A 13,756-nucleotide genomic window follows, 5' to 3' on the forward strand; every position below is an offset into this window, starting at 1 on the left:
TACTGTACACGTCACTATTTCTCTCCTCGCGTATTACAATCTGTGGGTGCAGAACACCTCTTATACATCCATTGGGAACCATACATGTCTGTACAAAATAGTATGACAATATATTCAATGGTGGTGTGATTGATTGAAGGAGCCATGCTGCCAGCTAGAAATAAAATAATAATAATATAATATAATAATAATAAAAAAAATACTGTGTATTTACTTAACCATGACTGCTTGTGTACATCCAAGGAGGATTAATGCGCCTTTGGTCACAGTTTTAAAGGTGCTAAAATGAATCCCTTATCACTCTGTTATTCTCTCAAGCTGCTTTTCTCTGCTTGTGAGGATTTAATTAAGCTGTTAATTAAATTCATCCATACATATCAACCGAGTAAATAAATAATGAACCATCTCTTTGAATTTCCTGAGTCGTTTTTGTGTAGTGTTTTACACTACTTGTTTTGCTATGTGACATTTGCTCACATGCTGCAAGCCATCACCAAACTGAACCATAAAGGATCCCACATAAATACACTTGCTGCTTTTCAAAAGCCTCTTTCGCTGCGTCCACCCTAATAAGAGGGCATTCTGCAAAGTAAAAAGCAGAGTTTGAGCTCCAAGTCTGGAGTGCTACCGTTCACTCCCAAGAAACACAATGAATACCATCAGAAGAACCTTGGTGGAAGTTTTCCCCCCATTCTGTTTGAAATAAACTTTTTGAATGAGCCAAAGAATCATTGAAAGTGTCATATTCTAGAAAGTCAATAGCCTCTTAAAGGGCATTGCACTGATTTTCCACATGAAGGGCAGTTCCTTGGAAGCACTTTGCACTTTGTATGTGTCTCGAGGCTCTGGAGAAGCTTTGTGAAGTCTGAGAAATTAATCCTGGTGATGTCACCAGGGTTATCTCAGCTTCAGCTCGGGGACTTTAAACTCTTTAAAGTTGGGGGATGGAGTGTAATGACCAGCCATAAGGGTTTTACAATAGAAATTGTTGAATTCAGTCTGTTTAGAGATTAACCAACATCTGCAACAAATACATCTCTATATTATGGCAGCCTTTGCATCAATTTAGACAGATCTGTCTAGATCTCTTTCGCCAGTCCAACGACATTATGAAGCAATGTTAAATGCAGAGAATAACTTTAAAGATGCTGCTGAATTCTAGTAGTGCCACTTATAATTTTTAGGGAACAGTGTGACAGTTCAAACTGTCCCGCTCCTGAATGTGGTTTAAAACAACATATCCATGTTCAGTTTATCGTTCTGGCAACCTAATTGAGTAATTTATAGAGTTATTGTCTGTGTTTAGGCCTCACAAGAAAAAAGAAAAGAGGGTGAACACAAGTAGATATCAAAAGTGTATTGCAACGTGCGTGATCGAGAGAAACATCGTGATTTCCATTGTGACTTGATTGAATATTGATTAAAAATTCCTCAGCCAAAAAATAAAATCTCTTATCTTTCAATTTGCAGATGAAAACCTCCTTGAGGAAAAACAAAAAAGAGACGCGGACACACCATGTTTGTAACAATAAACTATTTTTTTTTCATATTTACATCTGTACCTAATGTGCAAATTAATAATTTATAGTAGTGTAAAACTCTTAAAGGAATACAAAATCATATCTTACAGTCCTAACATGGTGAGAGTCCATGAATCTGTCACATATAAACAAAGAGGAGCAACACTGCAGTGTGTACAGGAGAGAGACAGAAGCCAGGGAGCAGTGGACATCCTTGGCCAGGACACACTTGGGTGAGGACGGCATGGTACATTATCCAAGCATCACTGGAACAAACAGCAACACAAACACTGCGTCTTTACAGTAGTCATGTCGAGATGAGCAGAAAGCACTTGGAGGCCCGGGGTTTTACTAACCCCCTGATTGGTTAAAGCACTGATGATCACAAAGGCTTGAGGTGCTCTTAGCAGCAGGTGCTTCTTTTAAACGGCCTCTAGATATGGAAGAAGAACAGACAGACAATCTCACACTGGACCGGTGACACATCTATACTGCAGGTCACCGCGCTGTGCTAATAGCATGACTGCACACCGGGGTTGTTTGTGTAGAAGGGGAAGAGACACGTGATCACACTTTGGACAAATACGCATCGTTCTACGCTTCTCATCTAACACATTGACCGAATAGAGTAGTTAACAGGCGATTCAGGGAAACACACCACGCACGCTGCATATTTTAGAGGCAGTACATCCTCTGCACATTGTTCGGTGTGGTTTTTTTCTCGAAGAAAGCATTTTGAAACATTTGAATTGTAATCTTGTTAACGGAAGCCAGTTTGGCAGTGCTTGAGGCCTTAAGGAGGTCGACTTCGGGTACAAACGTGAAATGATATCTTACACAATATCTTGAGTCAAATTCTGACACAGGAAACTCTGGTACTGTGGCAAGAACAAAGTTACACTTAAGAAATTAGATACCCTAATCCAACATTACAATCTATAATGCTTACACATTTTAATTCCTGTAGTTCAAATTTCTTTACAAAAGCACACCGTGACAATCCTTTACAATTTACAAGACACAGTAAACCTACAGTAACTATATTATTGGTGCATAGACAAAACTGGGAGAGGTTGTAGCAAAAATCACCAATTTATTGCTTTAGTCTAATATTAATCTCCCATTGAATTTCTTTTGATTGCAAAACAACTACAAACTTCTGAAGAACCAAGCAGAGGTATTGCATTCAAAGTGATTAAAAGAGCTAAAATGTTCCCTCCTGATGAGATGCAAATCTTTTTATACTTTGAAAAATAAAGAACTTTCCCTCGCATACAGAAAGTTACATCACAGAGAGATGACTTTTACTCTAAAACAAGTAAAAGACTAACTTCAATGAGAACAAAATAAAAAACAACAACAAAAAAACAGCACAATTTCTGGCCAAAGCTGTTCACCGTTTCAACTTCTGCTTCCCCCATCATAAAATAATAAACCTTACTAACAAGTGAGGGGTGACAGGAATGCAAGAGCATTCGATCAACAAAATAGGAAAATGTTTGCCGTCGGGTTTTTCTAAATGCGGAGTGCAGATGGTGTCGTCCCCTCGCGTCTCCCCGCAGCCTTGGCTGCTTGGGGCTGTGAAGGCTACGCGGGCCTCTGCGCTTTGCTCTCCCTCTCCCTGCGCTTCACCTCCTCTCTGTAGCAGTAGGAGCAGTAGTAGTCCGTCTCTGGCCTGCCGTAGAAGGAGCAGTTCTCCCTTTTGCAGCGGCGCTGCTGGAAGCAGTACAGAGGGCTGCCGGTGCCCCGCACTTTGGTTTTCTCCTGGTTGAGCCACGTGTGAGACGAGTTGTCCTCATCGGCAAACTCCAAGCAGTCCTGAATGTCTCCCGCGTTGAATCCGTTGGTGTAGGTGTGGGACTTGTGTTCACCGGGCATGTTGTAGGACAGCGTCTCCGCGGCGTTAACAGTGCGGACCCCCGACAGACGCGCGGGGCTGTAGCTCTGGGACGAGAGTGTGCGATTCTGCTGGGGGTAGGTGGCGCACGTCTTCAGGGTGCCCACCACAGGTTTGTACGGGTCATCTTGGAAGATGGAGGATTGCAGGTTGACATCTTGTAAGTGAATCACGCTGTGCCGCTGGATGGGCGGAGTATGGCTGTAGTGGGCCGACACCGGAACGGCCACGGGTCTCTTGGCACCGATACTGGGGGAGGAGTAAGGCGCGGGCGCCGGGGCCGGGTGGGGGACGTGATGGGAGGCTGTTGGCGGGGTGAGTGGAACGACTGGGACAGAGACGAGGGGGGCTGCGGGACCGGGACTGTTCCTGCCCTGCACCCTGAGACCCAGCGCGGGCTGCGGGTTGTGGTTGCAGGCGTGGGCGAGGTGAGGCAGGGTGGGAGAGCCGCTCTCCGGCGGCGAGCTGTCCGACCTCTCCCTCTGGAAGATGCTCTCGTGCTCGGGCTTCTTCGCGGCCACCTCATTGGTGGCGGGCGGCTTCTTCTCGGCCTCCTTCCTCCTCTGCTCCTGCTCCTGACTGAAGCGCTCCTGGGCGTTGGTCAGGTAGTAGCTGATCATCTCCTCGTGGAACTGGTGTCGATGGCTGGTGAGCAGGAGGCCTGCGAAAATGAACTTGCGCTCCCCTTGCATGGCGGCTCGCAGGATGTTGAGGCTGAGCTTGACGTCGGTGCTGTATTTCCAGTTTTCCAGGGTCTTCTCTCGCGCAGCGCTGTCCTGTCTCCCCGGGGGGGAGGAGCTGGAGGGTCCGTCTCGGTCTGTGGGGGAGGGACTAGTGGCCTTCTCAGAGGAAGTGGAGCTGGCTGACTGCCCCGACTCCTCCTTGTTCCCTTTGGTTGCCTTAGACTCCTTTTTCTTTGTCTTCTCCCCTCCATTCTCCGCACTGCGACCTGAGCCAGCGTTAGATTTGTTCATTTTTCCGTGCACAAGGCCACCCAGACCTCCCATGTTCTTCTTCAGCTTGATTCCCAAGGTTTTGCTGAAGCTACCTAGTTTGTTGGCTACAGAATCGGCCCGGCCCTTGTCTTTGTCCTTGCGCTGCTTGTCTTTGTCCTTCTCCTTGCCGGGCTTGCCGTTGTTGACGTTGGAGTTGCTGCCGACGGACTCGCGGTCAGAGTCCATGGACTCGGCAAGAGACTGGACATCCTCACCTGCAGAGGCTGTGGGAGACTCCGGCTGAGCGAGGGGAGCCTGCATAGAAATACACACACACATAAGAACAGTAATCAGTAAAACACAGCAATGACGTCTCAGGGACTTCCAATCTATTCCAGACAAATTCCCCAACAGATATAAAAAGTTAGGGTCTTTGATGTCTTGATTTCCTGTGATTTATAGCCAGAACAAACAGATGAATTCCTAGGGTTATTGCAGTCTGACAGTAAATGAATCTGATTGATTGAACAGTATGTGGTTTCAAGAACATCTGGAATCTGAAGTCTCCCCAGGGCTAAATTACCCGTGACGAACCACAAACACGTGTGAGAAAGAGTTACCCTTGTTTCCGATGGAATTCGGATCCATGTTACATTCATGTAGTTGTGCAGCAGGTTGAGTTTGGCCTCAAGAGACAAGATGAGACTGTGGAGAACAATTAACAACACGCAGTGACATAACAGTGTTTTTGACCAGAACCCGGTGGCATATTTAGCATATTAGTGGATCGGACTTAATCTTTATATTATCTTTTACGGTTTTGTAGTATCTGGACCTAGAGTCTAAAATAAAAGTTTGATTGATTATTACATTAGGGAAAACTATGAATGCTTGCAATGTATTAAGGGTAATATATGGTATTAAAAGCTTGAACATTCAATTTTTTTTTTGAAAACAGCAATATATCTTTCCACTGACATGAAACAAAACCCTTTAAATCAAGATAATTCAGAGACCTACCAGCTAGGCCCGCAAGCGGTATCAGCAGGCAGAAAGAACGACAGAACGACGAGATGTGACATTTAATAGTGTACTTGACTGAGCTGTAACATTAGCCAGCTCAGTGGTGCTAGCTGAGCTTGCAGGATCTATTATATCCTTCCTAAATAAGGAAATACGGTTGGCAGGTGTAGTTTGGTTGACAGAAAATAGATCCTACATGAAACCAGGTCTGTGGATTATCTCTAAAGAAAGACACATTGCTGTAGTTTTTCTGAGTCACTACTTGAATATATCGGAACGAGAAGGCCAAAATTTCTTTGGCTCCATCCAAAAACGTAGACAACTCGCAGCAAAACAATCTCAACTGATAAATAGAACTACTGCTGAGAGAACAAATATGCACTTTTGCTCTTTAGGTGAACTGTTAAATGTTTCGCTGACCCCTTGACGGACAGGAATGCAAACCCTCACATAAACTGTGTTGCTGCTCTGGTGAAGCCCTTCCTTGGAAACCCTTATGGACGACTGACGTGTCTCACCATTTGTTCCCCCTCTGCTCACTCTTTAACGTCACCTGAGCTCACAGACTCATAATTAGAGGGTTGAATCCCCCACGTACCGCCCAGCAGGTTGACTAAACAGAACTGCCTTAGCCTGCACTGTTTTCCATCTGCGTGGGAGCACCGCAGTCAGCGTCACTGTGCGCTTTGTTGATGAGCATCAACAACCTGCCATAGGCTCAACGGGACTTACTTGGCTAGCAGGGTATTATCATTGTCGTCCCTCCCCCACTCCCAGTCCCTGCCGGGGTCCACGGCAAAATGGAGTGCCAGCAGCTTGTGCTCAGAGTCGGTCAGGGGGATAACAGCTGGAAGAGATGAGATTATCCGAAGGTTAGTTTGGTCTGGCTTTACCACCAGGGTCTACGTCTCACGCCACCCGCTCCCTCACAAATAGAACCAGAGTAATGCCATGTTGACTATCTCAGAGGCCTGTCTGCATGGGCTAAAGTACACTGTAGTGGCATCTCTGGTCAAGTGTAACCACTCTATGTACTTTTTCCCATGAGGACGTGACTGAAGAAAATTACAATGTGGGTTGAAGCTATTCTGGATCTGGAATCATATCAATACAATCAAAAGCTCCGAATCAGTGAGTTTTCAATTTAAGGTTGGATTTTTTCAACAAACAGGGATAAGATGTCTTTAAGGGCATCAGACAAATTGGACATTTTAACATCTACAATTCCATGACAACTCCGTCCACCGAGGAAGATTATGTGATACTATTGAGTACTGTAAGTGTAAGAATAGCTGATTGATGATTGATCGGGCCACTTTGAAAAATGTGTGTTTTCCACGTCAAGAATTAATTCATAATTCTGAAATGGGTTTTCATGGGATCTTTGCGATCTCTAGAGATAATACTCCGAGAACACTTTAAATGTTGAGTCACAGAAACAAGTCAGGCCGTAATGTGATTCACAACACACAGCGTGGGTAAAGATTTTACCATTGGCTTTTGTTTTCTCTTCCACATAAATTTGTCCTTGTCCATTTTCCTTGGTGCCTTCCATTTGTGTTTTTATTTTAGAGATGACCCAGACATCTGCAGAGACTTTGAGCTTTATCATTAGCAGGATGAGTGACGGTCAATGCTACAAAAATAGGACCCAGGTTGTGACAAACTGAAACCATCCGTTAGCTAAAGTAAAGGAGTCTCAGTCTGGCATGAGCCGACTATTTGGATTTATATCGAGCTGAGTAGCGCTGCAGCCTTTTAGGAATTTACATGATGATTTAGTTTAGAGTCCAATCAGCCACTGGAGTACAGAAAGAAAGAGAATGAGTGCTAAATAATGTCATTCACACCCTGCTGATATGATCAGCTTCTTACAAGTAGAACGATGTTTTTTTTAACATTAATCACTGGACAGAGCACATAAAACAGACACCCACCCGAGCTTCCTCTCGTGGGCGGTGGTGCTTACATCACGAGAGCAGTGCGGGCGTGTATGTGTCCGAGTGCATGGCTGCCTTTCAAAACAAGAGTGTGAAGAGGACCAGCTAGACCCCATCGGCCCACATGACCGCTCTCCTCAGGCTGCTTGCTGTGGGGGCTGTTGTCCACATGACAGCAGCCCCAGATGGACGATACTGCCTCCTCCCTGTCTTAGCAATTCCTCCACTGCCAATGACCTGCTCTGCAAGCTTCATGCAGACGGACACGTGGAGCAACACCCCCCACCCCCCCCCTCCCTGCTCCATGTTGAAACTGAGGGTCAAAACCTTACGCTTTCCCTCTTGTATCTCTTCCTGAGTGCCTACGCACGGGTGCAAAGGACACTATTAATCACGCTATGTGTCAAAATAGTGTTCGTACATGCAAAGGGATGACGCCTTACGTCTCTGAAACAGAATAAGTCCGGCCACACCCAAAGCAAGCACATTTAACACTGCAAGCATGATCTGTTATTTGTATCGGACACCAGTGGTTGCTAAGCAAACACTCTTAAACAGCTGAGTAAATACGTCGCTAATAGCAGCATAAACCACTACACACGTTATAAAATGTCACTGTTGGCTTTGCATCATACGTGTGCGCGCATTTTACACCTTGCAACAGGAAAAGCATGACCAATGCCTGTGGCCCCAGAGAGAGAAACGGCAACGAGAGCAGTGGCATATTCAGCGGAAAATAGAGGGATTTCCTAAAAGGCTCCTACCCCGAAGAATTTAGTCATAATTAAAAACACACAGAGACAAAAAGCAGTTAACCGGCTCCCACTCAGTTCCCACTAAGGGTCATGCGGCAGGCAGCGGAGGTTTGTGAGGTGGCGTCCCGGCTCCCACGATGCAGCTGTCCTCCTTTCACGCCATTCCAAAGTTCTGTGTGTGTGTGTTGTTGTTGTTGTTGTTGTTGTTCCTGCTTGGGCACGGTCCAGATTTTAGGGATTCAACACTGCCAATTGAGCTCCGGGGGACTAAATTGTGCTGAAATGTATTTACTATCCCTGTTGGCGGCCTTGTTTTGTTGTCCTTGAATGACCGACTCCCATAGCTTACGCGCAGATGACATCATCACAGCCCTCCGCGGTATTCAAGCTGTGCACTCAGCAACATACCCGCCAGCCTGCATCGCCTTGCTACATTGGCATCTTTGATTCGGCGGGGGGGGGGGGGCTTAGGTGTAACCTGTGAGGAAACAGCTGTTGGAAATGAGGTGGATAACCTTTCTTAGCATGCGCTTACGTGGTCCGATTGCTTTTTTTTTTTTAGTTACACAAAATGAGCCATCCTGCCTTGTGTCATGAGAGGGGATTCTCTCTCCTCTTGAAAGTGAAATCCTCGAGTGGAAAAAAACTCAACCATTGCAAGCTTATATTCACAGCAGGGACACTGGGCCAATGTTTCCTCTGTTTTTCAGTTCAAGAACAATTTGTACTCAAAAATCCTTGACTTGACTTCACTCTGCAGAGCTGCAGATTTACAAAGGATTGCCTGAGCTTCTTTCAGCCACTGATTTTAACAGAGGAACCATGGTGGTAATTAGAAGAGCATCCTATTCTAAGTAACATGTACAACTGCATCAAGTTTTAATTCTGATAGCCACATTGATTTAATTGCGCCAGCTGCATTTGGAGAAATACACTGGGTGTCTTTGATAGATAGAATAGTGGAACCTGGCCAGACCTGGATGGTTACGCCGCACCGTTATGTAGGTGGTCTTTGTGTAAAAGACGGCCATTTACTTCATTGAAATGGGTGTCAGGGGGTTGATGGTGGGATGCCAAAGAAAACCTGGAAGTGTTTTGGTTCAGCGGCCATAACTTGAAATAGCGCCACAGTTTTTTAGAGGTCCAGTTCCACTCATTCACAGTTTAACCACCGCAGTACAAACAAGCTGATAAAAGACATCGGCAACAGCGCCTACTGAAGAGCCAGTCATCATCACACAGCAGGTGACCAGCAGCAGGATGAAAGCTCCGGGCTAACCTGACTACCTCATTCAGAAAAAAAGACACTTTACGGTTTTGAAAAGATTATTTAGAAATAACCTCTGACTTTACACACCTCTCCTTTTTGTTTTCACTATCCACCATCAATGTAGCCCTAGCAGCCATTCAAGGGGTCAGCAGCAGTGTGATTTAGGGTCAGGTTACTGAGGTGGGGGGGGGACACTTCCTTGTAACCCACCGACGGCCCTACCGACGGCTGAAGAAAGAGCCAGTATTCCAAGCCAGCCTCTGGCACCTGAACACACCAGGGGCCAACGGCCTCTTGGACGCTCTTCGCTGTTGCCGGGGGAAACTGAGACCAAAGGCTCCACCTGAGACGTCCACACACCGGCCTGACTGGAAGCAGAGAGGATGGGTCTGTGTAGGCCCCGCCCCGGGACCCCGTCTATATGTGGTGATGAAGTTAGGGCTTAGGGGCCCGCTGGTGCTCTTCTGTCCTAATTGGCATTGGAAGATTAGATCTGCCCGTCTGTCTGACCCTCTGCCTGTCTGTCTGGTATTCGATCAGTGATATAAGCCCGTATTGTAGCATTTCTTAAAATTCAGAAAGACACACTCGTACCATTATACATCATAATTACCTCTTACATACATAACAGAGGAAAACAAGCCCAGATTTGTATCATTGCGGTGAAATATGAGTCACTACATGACGAACAAATGCACCAAGCTAGGCGTGCAAATGTTTTCAGACTGCAAACAAAACGCACTGTGATCCTATCACAGGACACAGTGTACCAGAATGAAAAAGTACAGTCATGCGATGGTGTAGTGATCTAGCAACAGCCGGTTATTTGGACATATGCACCATCTGGTGGACAAAAGGAGAACCCGATTAGCCACATTAAAACGGCCAAAAGAAGCTGAATAGCTAAGTGGTGTGTGGGGCGGGCTGCCTTTGATGTGCTGCTGGCATTAAAGACAATGACTTCAGGGCTCGGCCTGCAGGTTAGTAATCACGTCTGTCTGCCAGCCTGCAGTGGTTGTGCACAGATTTAATAACCAGGTTGGTGTTAAAACGACGAGAACAGGAAACTCACACGCTCAGAAAAGCACAAGAGGAGGATGAGGAGGACAGGAAGGAAGAAACAGTTTGCATAAGTGTTCGAGGGGGAGAAGGAGGGAGAAAAGGAGCCAGAGGGACGGAGTTGGCCGGCAGCCCACACAAGAGACAAGCGAGTTCTCCACCCACTGAGTCAGATAAAGACGAGTGCCGTGACTACTTAGACTGGTTGTCAAGGAGATCCTCTCTATTTGTCAATTAAAAGGAACTCCATGTGAAGATTGCTCAGGCCTCGAGAATGAGCAACACATCCGGAGTGGGAGCACAACAAGACGAGAACAGTCACTCAAAGCAAACGGAAAGTCGGCATAACACAATCGACGTGTCCTACGCAGCGACATACCACGGACCCCCGTGAGAGAGGCAAACTGCATACGGAAACACGTACTGTAACAAATCTAAAGTCAAACAGTGACCTCGGAGAGAGAAATGTAGACAAACAACACCGTACAATTGAACAATTTGGTGCTCAGTGCGTCCCTGTCGGCCCCTCCCAGGCTCCCACCGTCAACCGGCCTGCTTTAATAATGGATCACAGGTAATTAAACTGCCGTCTCATACATTATTCACCTCGGGCAGACCACTCGCCCTCATTCTTGCGATCAAGCCACTTAAAGTTAAGAGACTGCCTAACTAATGCACGTCGCAGCGGGTGACACTGCTGTCAGGAAACAGGAGGTCAACAAAAAAAAAAAAAAATCGCCTCCTTTTCGTCAAGATTATGCAAGTGTTTTTTTTTGTGACGATGCACAGTTGCGTACCTTGCTCTCGCTGCTGGTCTCTCTGCTCCATGGACACCAATGCGGAGAAGTGAGCCTGATCGTAGGCCAGGACCAGAGGGGAGCAGTGACAGCGGCTCGGGGGGACCTCCAGAGGCAGATAGAGCCCTCCAAACGGGATGGGAGCAAACGCTGGAACGCAACATCTGGTGTCAGCGCTCTGCTCATCCAACCCAATCAGTGCAAGATGCGGTCAGCCTACCTTCTCCCCCCGAGTCTCTGAGCATTGTGTCCGCCACCACTACGATTGGCCTGCGTAACACGTGGGCCAGCACAAACACATGGAACTCCTCCAGACTCTCATAGACCGGATCCTCAGAGTTATCCACCCTGCGAGAGAAACAACGACAACCATGTAACACATTGGGATCATGGGATACTGTGACCGTTTCCTGACTTGGAATTGACTGGTGCAAAAAACATCTGCCAAAACAGTAAATGCCAAGAGCCTGTGTGATCTGACCTGATCCGTTTTGCCCTCTGGCTACCTTAAACAGACTGGTACAAAGATCCGTATGTTCGTAAATGAGATTGAATGAGAGAGGGCAGGAGAGATAAAGAGGGAGGGAGGCTTGAGGCCGAGAGGAAAAGCAGAGGCAGAGCTATCGGGCGTGAGACCACCAGGGAACCAGAGGATGTGCAACAATTAAGTTGTCAGCCACGCAGCCAAATTCACTCTAATAAAGAGCCTCTTAATATGAGAATCCCACTCATTCTATTTAGGGGCTCATCTCGCACCAGGACAATCAAACGTCCCTGAACTGATTACTGTATTAGAGTCTAACTCAGGCAGGTTAAAACTCACCAGAGAGAAGGAGTAAATTGTGGGATATTTTCAGTGATGGAGGGCTTTGATACCGGGCGAGTTAATGCCGGCGAGGACGGCTAATTCCACAGTTATTCAATTGTTTTCAGACGCTGCTGTCCCACTATCAATACAATAGTCTTTGCCTGGTTTCTTACAGGGTTTTTAAATGCACCCTTTACATTTTTTTAACCGCATTTTCCGCAGGCTACCACAACCGGGTTGAATCCCATCTTATGTAAGTCAACAATATTTGAATAAACAGTTGTGTTTTTTTCTCGATCCAAAATAGAGCTGCGATGCCGATCGCCTACAAAACAGAAAGCGTGTGCAACAATTTCAGTGAGAATGGAAACGAGAGACAAACCACCAGGTTTCTGTGCGTAGGAGGAGGAAACTACATTTAGTTTCCAAACTGCCTCAGTAGCTTGTGATAAACCCACTCCTACACTTGTTTACGCAAAAGGTGGGGGTGGGGAAGGGTGGAGGAGACGAACGATTAATACCGATGGCAGCCAGTAGGTGGCACATTCTCACACTGCAGCTTCAGCAATGTTATTAAATCATGCAGTCGATTAAAAAGAGCAACTGTACGAGGGGGAGCAATTAATTGCCACGACGCGCTCATCTTAGTGAGGAGGTCACTCCTGCTTTAATCGGGGGCCTCCTGCGGTGACTCAACGTACGAGCCATTACAGCGCGGCGGGAGAGTGTGATGTGGGACGGGAGCGGTGCGACTCGCCGTGGCTGCTCGGTTTCGTTGGGAACGGAAGACGCGCTGCGTCTCGGGAGGAAGAATTGGGGATGGAACGGGAGGGAAGTGGCTTACCCTCCACTCGTGTGGCCGTTTTTGCTGAGGTGAGTGCGCGGCTCGCTGGAGGCCAACTTCAGCAGCTCGTTCCACTCCCTCTCCCACTCGTCCTCGGTGTACACCAGCCCCGACTGCACCAACACACACACACGGACAATAGTTATCTCTATTCTTCATAGTTCATCTACAACGTTATCTCCAGAAGCGCTACGCATACACTCATATTGTCATATCTTTGCTGTTTACGGATGGCTTGATGAAAGAAACGGACAGGGATTGTGGGAAATTAGAGAAAGGTGGATGACAGGCAACAAACCAAGACTCCAGGTGTTTACATGGGACCACCAATATGAACATCTGGACGGCGTCTTTGCCTTTTTGGTGACACCGTTTTTCTAATAGATGGGCAAACACTTTCATCCGGGAACATCAAGAGAAGGGAGATGAAGTGCAAAAGGAATTTTCTGCTACTATTGCACCCTTGGTATCATTGGTAACACAGGTTACATGTGGCTCATCCCTCCGCTCGCTGTTATGGATTAGTTAATGCATCGTTCGTGAAAGTGGATCTGGTGCATTTACTCTTCCGACCTCCTTGTTCTGTTGGGTTTGCTGCCACCTCCACCTCCTCTTCAGAGCGTCTCTCTCCGCTCCGCTCTTCATCATGGTATACAGGGATTTCCTCAGCATCAGGTCTCTGTCATGGAAGCCCCACATCCCTGATCGACACAGACGCAAGACAGCGTTACTGCTTGGTGAGATTGAGGACATAAAAACAATGACACAGCCATTGCACCAGACTATATAATCGAAGGCCCTTTGTTGTCCGGCTGCCACTGTAAATTGAATCAGCTCTGGTGCCTCTAACAATGACAGCGCCGGCAGTCCTCAGACTGTGAAGTCAAACAATCTTCTTCGGCACGGAC

General features: G+C 46.7%; 1 protein-coding gene across 2 annotated transcripts in view; it reads right to left on the reverse strand.

Moving 5' to 3' along the window:
* Positions 1–1,342: 1,342 nt before the first annotated feature.
* The window catches only part of LOC120808614 (OTU domain-containing protein 7A), a 30,019-nt gene continuing 17,605 nt past the window's right edge, over positions 1,343–13,756 (reverse strand). The window contains exons 7-13 of one of the 2 annotated variants that reach the window (XM_040161619.2): positions 13,422–13,549; positions 12,849–12,961; positions 11,417–11,544; positions 11,197–11,346; positions 6,108–6,222; positions 4,973–5,057; positions 1,343–4,667 (exon numbers count right to left, since the gene is read on the reverse strand). In XM_040161619.2, the coding sequence (XP_040017553.2) occupies positions 3,108–4,667; positions 4,973–5,057; positions 6,108–6,222; positions 11,197–11,346; positions 11,417–11,544; positions 12,849–12,961; positions 13,422–13,549 (2,279 nt within the window). In that variant the 3' untranslated portion in view covers positions 1,343–3,107. Of the gene's footprint in view, positions 4,668–4,972; positions 5,058–6,107; positions 6,223–11,196; positions 11,347–11,416; positions 11,545–12,848; positions 12,962–13,412; positions 13,550–13,756 lie in introns of both variants that reach the window. The other variant, XM_078082813.1, reaches the window with a different exon arrangement.

This window comes from Gasterosteus aculeatus, chromosome X (genome assembly GCF_964276395.1).
Source record: "Gasterosteus aculeatus chromosome X, fGasAcu3.hap1.1, whole genome shotgun sequence".
Lineage (NCBI taxonomy): Eukaryota > Metazoa > Chordata > Actinopteri > Perciformes > Gasterosteidae > Gasterosteus > Gasterosteus aculeatus.